Below are 10129 nucleotides of genomic sequence, written 5' to 3' on the forward strand. Positions count from 1 at the left end.
TCTGTACCATGCAAAAATTGAATTGGTTTAATAATTTTTTTAAAATTTTTATAAAATTTTAAATATTTATTTAATTATTGTTAGCAGTTGAACTGACCAAATAAATTGAATCGGAAATTAATAGTTTGATCAGTTCAATCATTAATCTGATTATTAGAACATTACACGTGACACCCTAAAATTCTATTATGTCACCATTTGAAAATTTATATAAAATTTTAATTTTCAAATAATAATGTGATACAATCTCGAAGTGTCACTTTGTCAAACTTTTATATTTTTAAAATTTAGGCACTAAAATAGACGTAATTATTAAGTCCATAGCAAAAAATTATATTATTTTTAGTTTGTATTGAGTCTTTAATATTTTATAATACAAAATAAATATTTTATATTTGAGTAGATGAAAATAATTAAAATATTATAACGAATTATTTTTATAAAATAAAAAAAATGAATCGGGTCGAATTCTATTATCTTTGGTACTCAACTTGATTTCATTTCAATTTTTAAAACAATTCGAGTCTTATTATATGTAATTATTATACGTGTCTCAACTTCAATATGTGTTATTATTGTGCATGAACTTTGATCCGAGTTATTTCAATTATTAATTTGTTTATACTTAGTATCAATTTGATTTGATTTGATTTTGTAATAGCTCGAATATTTGTTTGTAGGCATAATAATAATTTGAGCCTAAACTTTTACATTTTCTGTCAATTTAGTCTTTATTATTATTTTAGCTAAATGCAACTATTAACCTTTTAAAAAGAGCCCAATCTTTTTTTAAAACTAAAATGCCAACTAAAACATTAAATTTTTTAATAATTTTGGTTTGGTATCCTGTGTGACAGTTCACGTGTATTTCATGTTGACATGATACTATTTATCTTATATACTACGTCAACAAATAATTTAAAATTTCAAAAAATTTAAAAAATATAAAAATTTCGTAAAAGAAAAAACATAAAGTACACGTGGATTGCAATATGGGTTTCTGTATTTAAAATTTTTACGTTTTTGCCAGTAATTTCGTTAAAAAGCAACAAACTCTTTTTAAAAGGTTGATTATCAAATTTGACTCGTGTTAAAAGGTTGAAGTCAAATTTAGCTTAAAGAAAAAGAGAATAAAAGCTAAATTAACAAAATATGTAAATGTTAAGGGTTAGTTCGTAAATTTTCCAAAAAAATGTATTTATAAATAATAATTTTAATTTTTTAATTGTATTTTCACTTTTTTTTTTCTTCCCGAAAACAGGACTATTTATAGAAGGTGGCAAACGTTGCCTTCATTCATCTTCTTCTCCAAGACCCATCTCTCTTCCACTGTTATACACTGAAACTCCCAATCCCAAATAAAAGAACTGAAAGCTCTGAGTTGATCAACTCGACTCAGCTAGACTCACTCACTTGCCTCCATGGATCCTTCTCGTGCTTTTGTCACAAATGTCAAGCGTCTCATTGTTAAGGTTTCTGTCCTTTTTTTTAAATCAATTTCTAATGATATTTTTAATTAATAAAAACTAATTTTGATTTCTGGGTTTTTGATTAAAAAACCCAAAAAGGTAGGAACAGCTGTGGTGACTCGAGGTGATGGAAGATTAGCGGTGGGTAGACTCGGTGCTTTATGTGAGCAGGTAAATAATTAAAGAAGACGAGGGCATAATGGGAAACATGGGATATTTTTTAGGGTAAAACTTTTCATTTAGGGTCTTTAAAAATTTAAATTAATAAAGATAAAATTACATTTTAATCCCCCTAAAAATGATAAAAATTTAATTTAATCATTTAAAAATTATAATGATAGAGGCTATTAAAATGGTAAAATTATATTTTTACTTTCATAAAAATTACAATTTAATTTCGGCCCTCTAAAAAAAAACCATTGTTTTTAGCCACTCTAGTGACAGCTTTTAAAAATGGTATAATAATAATCTTGACAGCTTTTAAAAATGGTATAATAATAATCTTAACTCTCAATATTTATAAATTATGTAGTCTCTATTCTAAAAAAAATTAACTCTCAACATTTAAACGTGTAATTTGATTTTTTTTTTGAATTTGTGATTTTGAGGGTTAATTTGAAAAGAATGAGAAAATTTCAAAATTATTATATTAGATTTTTGAGTGTTTTTGTTTTTTTTTGTGCGTAGTTTTTCAATCAAATTTAACGGATAAAATTGCTTTTTTTTTAAAACTTTTTAAGTGAAAAGGTAACAAATAAAAAGTAAAATTGAAAAAAAAAACAAATTACAAAATGGATAAATGTTGAGGGTTAGATTTTTTAAAAAAAATTAAGACTAAATTGATATAATGTATAAATGTTGAGGGTTAAAATTGCTATTACGCCAATTTTAAAAGCTGCCATTGTCTAGCCAACCGATGACCAAAAAAGATAAAATTGAATAGTTGGGTGACTATTTTGTAACTTTTTATAGTTATGTAACAAAAACATTTACTAATAATCGAGTAATTACTAGGGGTAGTTTAGCTATTTTTTATTGAGACCAGTAGCTTGTTGGTGAAGCATGGGATTTTTTTATGTCTCTTATTTTTTATTGAATCGGTTACTTGCAGCTCAAGGAACTAAATTCTCAAGGTTATGAGATAGTGCTGGTCACTTCAGGTGCTGTTGGTATTGGTCTTCAAAGGCTTAGGTATAGAAAATTGGTCAACAGCAGGTAAGATTATCATCTATCAATCAATTTCCTGAATGCCTTTTTTTTTCTTTCATAAATTAAACAATTTAGTCCCTTTTCTTATTTGTATATTAGCTTGGCTGAGCTTCAAAATGCACAATTTGAACTTGATGGCAAAGCTTGTGCAGCTGTTGGGCAAAGCAGTTTAATGGCTCTATATGACACCTTGTTTAGCCAGGTTAGCTAGTCTTGCTTATAATTGAACCGGATTAATTGGTTAAATCGAAAATTGATTAGTCAGACAATGGTAAAAGTATCATAGTGGCACTTGTATTAGGAGTCGGATTGTGTTTTTCCCCTCTACTCAAGCAATAGGCAAATTAATCCCTATACGTCAGATGAAAGAGTAAATTATTGTTAAAAATTGATCCTGTACATCACTATGAGGTCCACGTGGCACGCCACGTATCACTATGCAATCTTACTCTTAATACATGGACTTCATATTCAATTATGTAACTGTTTTACTTCTTTATGCAGCTTGATGTTACTTCTTCACAATATCTTGTAACCGACACTGAATTTAGGGACACTAGTTTCAGAAAACAGTTGTCTGAAACAGTGAAATCTTTGTTGTCTTTGAAAGTAATCCCTATTTTTAATGAGAATGATGCAGTCAGCACTCGAAGAGCGCCTTACGAGGTATCCCGTGGATCAAATTTTAAATATGTTTTATGTTAGATTTGAGTTGAAATTAGTAACCTGTTTGTTCGTTTTTAAGGATTCTTCGGGTATATATTGGGACAATGATAGTCTTGCCGGTCTTTTAGCTATGGAACTAAAAGCTGATCTCCTCGTTATGCTGAGCGACGTGGAGGGGCTTTATAGCGGACCTCCAAGTGACCCAAACTCGAAACTGATTCATACGTATATAAAAGAGAAACATCAATGTGAAATTACGTTTGGAGATAAGTCTAGGCTTGGTAGGGGTGGTATGACTGCAAAGGTTAATGCAGCTGTCTGTGCAGCTTATGCCGGTATTCCTTCTGTTATTACGAGGTATGTTCCGGAACCGAACTCCTTAAATAGGTTATATCGGTGTCTCCTCTCTGTATTTTGATGTTACTTTTGGTTTTTGAAAGTGGCTATGCCACTGATAGCATTATAAAGGTACTTCAAGGGAAGTGTGTCGGGACTCTGTTTCATCGAGATGCACATTTATGGACTTTGGTTAAAGAACTCGGTGTACGCGAGATGGCGGTTACGGCACGAAAATGTTCGAGACAACTTCAGGCAATGAACTCTGAAGATCGGAGGAAGATTTTGCTCGACATTGCCGATGCCCTCGAGGCTAATGAGAGTCTAATTAAGATTGAAAATGAAGCTGATGTTACCGCTGCTCAGAATGATGGATACGAGAAGTCATTGATATCTCGTTTGTCATTGAAACCCGGAAAGGCAAGCATTTGTTGATTTTGGGGTCACATTAAGTCTTTTAGCACGAGTTTCATCCGACTTATTTCGTTTTTACAGATATCCAGTCTTGCGAAATCGATTCGTGTACTTGCCGACATGGAAGATCCTATTGCCCAAGTTTTAAAGAGAACAGAGGTTACAAAATCCTCGAAAAACGTTTTAAGGAATGCGTCGATATATGTCCTTAATTTGACACTTTCGACTGCCTTTGTCCCAGCTTGCAGATGGACTCATCTTGGAGAAAACATCTTCTCCTCTTGGTGTACTGTTGGTCATATTCGAGTCTCGACCCGATGCTCTTGTTCAGGTAATCGGAGAATTCACCTTAGACGTATCAATCTGGTATTGTTTTAGCATATAAGGATTTGTTGAGATTACAATTTGATGTTCAACAGATAGCTTCATTAGCCATTAGAAGTGGGAATGGCCTATTGCTCAAAGGTGGCAAAGAAGCTAAGAGGTCTAATGCAATCTTGCACAAGGTTCGATTCCCCATGTTCTCGAGAAATCGATCCGATTAACTGAAATCCGAACTTGGGTTCGGGTTGCTTTTTATATTTATATGAGATCATAACCCTTGTTGCCTTATCACTTTTGTTTCTCAGGTGATCACTTCGGCCATCCCGGAAAATATCGGAGAAAAACTCATTGGACTAGTGACTTCGAGAGAGGATATTCCTGATTTACTTAAGGTTATTTGTATGATTTTGAGTTGATATAATTTCTTTGTTATATATACATATATATAAAAGTATCATGGAGTCTCCAATATTAGGAATCAAATTACATTTTGTCCTTTCTACTTAAAAAAAAAAGCAAATTAGTCCCTAAACGTTAGCTAAAGAGAAAATTAATCTTTTTGTTAAAATTTCCATTCATTTCTACGGTTAAAAGCTGGTCTCTGTACATTAGTATGATGTACACATGGCATGTCATGTCTAGTTTCTATTAGCCATGCTAGTTTTTAACAGTACAATTGAATGGTATTTTTAACAGGAATGACCAATTTGCTCTTTGATCTAATATTCAACGACTAATTTATCCATTTTTTGAATAGAGAGAGTAAAATTCAATCTGACTCTTAATACAATAACATCCATAGTATTTTTACCCATCCATAGTACTTTTACCTATACATATATGATGGTTTTTTTAAAAGTCTGTATTTTGGCACAGCTTGATGATGTGATAGATCTTGTAATCCCCAGAGGCAGCAATAAACTTATTACTCAAATTAAGAATTCGACCAAAATCCCTGTTCTTGGTCATGCTGGTAAGAAAAAAACGTATGCATGCATGTATGTATGTATGTATGTATGTAAGTATTGATATTAGGACGTTTGTGTATAGATGGAATTTGCCATGTTTATGTGGACAAATCTGCTAAGGTGGATATGGCTAAACAGATTGTTCGTGATGCAAAGATAGATTATCCTGCAGCATGTAATGCAATGGTAAAATTTCATTTTAATCCAAATGATCCGACCCGAAACTGAAATGACCCCGAAAATTTTAAACTCGAAACCCGTATTGATCCAACCCAGAATCAACTTAACCCGTTCAATTGATAGGTTTATTCGGTTCCCATCGGTTCTCAGGAAACTCTTCTACTACACAAGGACTTATCGAGTAACGGTTTGCTCAATGAACTCGTTTCGGATCTCCAACATGAAGGTGTTACAGTTTACGGTGGACCGAGAGCAAGTTCGTTGTTAAACATACCGGAGACTCATTCATTTCATCACGAATACAGCTCGATGGCTTGCACGATCGAGATCGTGGACGATGTCCAAGCTGCTATCAATCATATACATCAACATGGAAGGCATGCCATGAATATCCGAACTCAGAATTCGTTTTTCTTCAGCTTGGTAGTATGATTAAACTTACTTCTGTTTGCAGTTCTCACACTGATTGCATTATCACTGAAAATCATGAAGTTGCTGAAACTTTCTTACATGGAGTCGACAGGTTCGGGTTTTAAGGTTTAGAGTTTTCGTTTTTATTGTTCGGATTACTAGTTAAACATCTGTTAATTGTTACAGTGCTGCTGTATTTCATAATGCAAGCACTCGGTTTTGTGACGGAGCACGATTCGGACTCGGTGCCGAGGTATTTAATCTTTCCAAGTTCTTAATGTTATACAACATTGTTGATTGATGTTCTGCTTTTTGGATTACAGGTTGGAATAAGTACCAGTAGAATTCATGCCCGTGGTCCGGTGGGAGTCGAAGGATTGTTAACAAATCGATGGTATGCGAGTCCCGAACCGCATCTCTTATAATTTCAATTTAGAATGATTTTTTTTATGATAAAAAATGATCATCTTTCGTATTTTTTTTGTTCTTAATTTTTTTATAGGATTTTGAGAGGCAGTGGGCAGGTAGTAAATGGTGACAAAGGGGTTATTTACACTCACAAGGATCTTCCCCTTCAAACTCCATTATAGATTTAAAAGGATATGTTTTTTAACCCTTTGATTATTGTAAGATTATGCACGTTAAGTAAGGGTTTGAGTCGAGCTTTGTGGATGAAAAAAATAATGGTAATTCGACTCAAGGTTTCTAAAATTAGATCAGTGATCAATTTGGTCAAACCTTGGTTCTTAATCTGATTGGTTTGGCCCGTTCAATTGAATAAATTATTAAAAAAATAAAGAAAATTGCTTCAACCGATTCACGAGTTAACTACTTTAACATCTTATTCTGAATTGGTATCCTAATCAATTCTTGATCTAACCTGTCCATTTCGATTCTGAAAACAGATGTAGTGACTAGGGATATTCAAATGGTCAATCGAACCGAATTAGTATTAACCGAATTTTTAATCCTTTAACCGTTAATTGAACCGATATTTCAGTTAATCAAAATTTATATGTTTTTGTTTTTTTTGGGGGTTAAAACAAGTATAAAACATATAAAAAGATAAACTGATAATGTTCATTTGTCCGAATTAAAACTACATATAATTTGTATTATTAATTATTAAGTTCAGTTAATTCAATTAATTACCCGATCTCAAACCGAATTAACCGAACCGAACTGAACTTCTAAAAAATTATTAACCGACCTCCGATTGAATTAGATCAATTAACTGAATTAGATCGATTCAATCGATTTTAACCAAAATTTACGGACTTGCCACCAAATTCTAACCAATATTTCAATATTTCATCCTTAATTAGTAGTAGAGAAAAAAGGTTGACTATTTCAATATTTCTAATAATTATTTCTTTAGAGTTGACAATAAAATTCTAACCAATTTTGTACATAACCTGTTTCAAGCAAAGGTAACTTTCACGTTATTTCTTTCGAAGTTAAATGTCTTTCTCAGACACTATTTTTTAAATGTTTTTTTTTTAAAACTTATCCATGTTTAAGAAAATGACTGCTTAACTATCTCAATACCAAAAATTTCAATTTTAAAAATGTTTTCAGCAATTTAGTCCTACTATTCGAAAGAAAAAAAATAGTGGACTGAACTTATTTAATTAAAAACTTATTCTCGTCTTAGTTAGATATTTAAGTTGGCATTTAAAAGCTACTGTCGCATAGGTTTGCCGTTAGGGAGGTAATGGAGTTTAACGGCAAAGTGATCACTTCGTAACAAGACAATAACGTAAGTGACTAAAATGTAATCTGAGGCAAACAAAAGTGACTATTTTTATCGTTTACCCTTAATTTATATTTTTTTAGATTTTCAGTTGTGAGTTTGTTGGACAATCAAAGTTGTTTTAAATTCATGTGTTGAACTCTTGCATAATAAGAAAACATATTCAGATACATTGCAGCCGGCTGTTCTCATTTGACAAATTGAAAAAGGTCTAATTTTTATTTTCATCCTTTTACTTGATAAAAAATGGATAATTTACTCCTCCCTACTTCAATTTGTTAGAATTTGAATCTCATAAACGCATCAACTTGAGCTATTAATTTTTTACTAATTCCAAGCTTTATGTACCCTGTTGGATTAGTTTCTCAGTTTTCATAAAATACGAACACAAACTTTTGACAATTTAAAATGGAGGGATTAACTTCTCAAATTTGTAAAATAGAGGGATGGAATCTGAAATTATACCAATTTGAAAGTATATAATAATAAAAAAGACCAGGAAACAATAACCACAACTCACCAACTCCAGAAACCACACACCCACTTTCACAACACTTCAAAGGAACAAAAAACATCCCAAAACACAAATTATTCTTAATTACTACATTTAATTCAACAATTAACATGACATAACGAGAAGCCCCTTCTTTGTCTTTACAAAGCATTTAATAAAAGAACATTTTTATCAAACATCACAATTCTATTACAAATCTTTACACTATAACAAGAACAAAAAGTTCATAGGGATCAATCCCCTTTGGTTCTGTCCCTATTCATCCTTGAAACTTTTTGTTCACAACACAAATCACTTATTAATAAGCTTATCGAGGGAAGGTCGTCTTAGACCTTCAAACAGTTTTAAGTGTCTATGTTCGATTTTATCAAGGGAGCGTCTTACCACTAATGCCATACAAGCATAGACACTCCATGTGAACCCGATTGGATTGGATTGGATTCAGAGTCAAGAAATAAAATCAAGCATGGACACACCGGACACAATATCTCCACTGTTTAAGGATCCGTCCCTCGACCGAATTGATTAAAAAGAAAAAGAAAACACCATATGTATTGTAAGTGGCACACCTTCAGCTTCCTTCAGACATGTCACTGCATTCGATGTAATAATTATGAAACGACACGGCGAGAGGTGATGAAACGACGACAGAGAGGTGAAGAGGAAGTGGTGGTGGTGGCAGAAGAGACAGGCGAAGAGGTTGAAAAATTGACACAATCTGATTGAAACAGTTGTTGTGTATCAGATGTTTGAAACCGACCAGAATCACCAGTTGGGAGTCTCATGTAAGAAGCTGAAGGTGAGTCATTGAACCATGTTGCTAAAACATGATGGCCCTGTCTTCCGTTTTTGTATCGGATTATTGCTCTATAAACAAAAGGAATAAGACCCTCCATTGGAATTATCCGACAGACAAAGAGAGAGATTTGGGGTTTGGTCTGAAATTTGATTATGATTTGAGCTTTGAAGGAAGGAATGTATGGGGGGAGATTGGTTTTTAATAAAGGAAGGTTGGTGACGTGGAGTAATGGGTTGGATTCTGTCTTTGAAAGGGATGGCTAAACTGTAATAAATACAAAACGGGAGGTCCTCCCTTTTAAGTCATCAATTAAGCAAATATTAAGGGTTGATTTCACCAAACATTGTGAAATAACTATCTAGATTTTAAATTAGTCCCTAAATTTTCAAACGTTTTAATTGAAATTAAAGTACCAGTGTTGTATCTTCAAAACTATTAAAACTAAATGCCGATAACGACAATATAGAACAATCGCAAAGCAATAAGAAAAGAAAAATAAAACACAGATTTTACGTAGAAACCCTTTCAGGAAAAAACCACTGGCAGAGAAGAAGAAATTCACTAATGTTTAAAATTGAATGATATAAGAGGAGTTTCGACTGAAAATATCTACACAGCTCTCACAATAACTTTTCATTAGCTTAATCGTCAATTTAAGTTTAAAAAACATGGATCAAATTATAAACACATAGGTAACTTGAATCTAACGTATTAAAGATCAAACATTATCAATAAAATTTAGAAAGTACATTTTTTTTAAAAACATTATATTCATATTTTCTATGTAGAAAATATCTACGCGATTACAAATTGGTCCAAGTGTTTCATGTATGGGTATGAACAACAATTCAAGCCTCATATGTATAATTGCATAGAGTCAAAATTGATGTAACAAATCCAACATCAAACCAAAATTCATATATAAATTCAGATTTAAATATTATAAAAATGGGCAGATAATAAACTTTGGTCATCCCTATTTGCAGCCAGTCATTATCACTAATAGTGTCCCTTTGTTATTTAACAATATATGGTTGTTTGAATATGCTTTTAGAGTAAGTTATTTAATTAAATGAAGTTGGTGGC

At 32.2% G+C, this 10129-nt stretch overlaps 1 protein-coding gene across 2 annotated transcripts; it reads left to right on the forward strand.

Moving 5' to 3' along the window:
* The first annotated feature begins 1288 nt into the window (after nt 1-1288).
* On the forward strand, nt 1289-6789 carry LOC107940896 (delta-1-pyrroline-5-carboxylate synthase). Of its 2 annotated transcripts, none has more exons than XM_016874360.2 (18): nt 1289-1472; nt 1569-1640; nt 2581-2684; nt 2778-2880; nt 3183-3344; nt 3424-3701; nt 3785-4100; nt 4176-4253; nt 4336-4425; nt 4514-4600; nt 4724-4810; nt 5295-5391; nt 5469-5572; nt 5690-5943; nt 6021-6089; nt 6164-6230; nt 6301-6371; nt 6480-6789. In XM_016874360.2, exons 1-18 carry the CDS (start codon nt 1422-1424, stop codon nt 6565-6567), a joined length of 2178 nt encoding a protein of 725 aa, XP_016729849.1. In that variant the 5' UTR covers nt 1289-1421; the 3' UTR covers nt 6568-6789. The 2 variants fall into 2 exon arrangements, with proteins under 2 accessions (XP_016729849.1, XP_016729850.1); XM_016874361.2 differs by having other exon boundaries at nt 5717-5943.
* Nucleotides 6790-10129: the final 3340 nt, after the last annotated feature.

The sequence above is a fragment of the Gossypium hirsutum genome, chromosome D01 (assembly GCF_007990345.1).
Source record: "Gossypium hirsutum isolate 1008001.06 chromosome D01, Gossypium_hirsutum_v2.1, whole genome shotgun sequence".
Lineage (NCBI taxonomy): Eukaryota > Viridiplantae > Streptophyta > Magnoliopsida > Malvales > Malvaceae > Gossypium > Gossypium hirsutum.

What these genes read in the sequence shown, in the direction of transcription:
- LOC107940896 (XM_016874360.2), top strand. Translation starts at nt 1,422, where the DNA reads ATGGATCCTTCTCGTGCTTTTGTCACAAATGTCAAGCGTCTCATTGTT. An exon ending in CTGCAGCATGTAATGCAATG is followed by an intron (nt 5,573 to 5,689) that starts GTAAAATTTCAT and finishes TTCAATTGATAG; the next exon opens with GTTTATTCGGTTCCCATCGG. An exon ending in TTCTTACATGGAGTCGACAG is followed by an intron (nt 6,090 to 6,163) that starts GTTCGGGTTTTA and finishes TAATTGTTACAG; the next exon opens with TGCTGCTGTATTTCATAATG.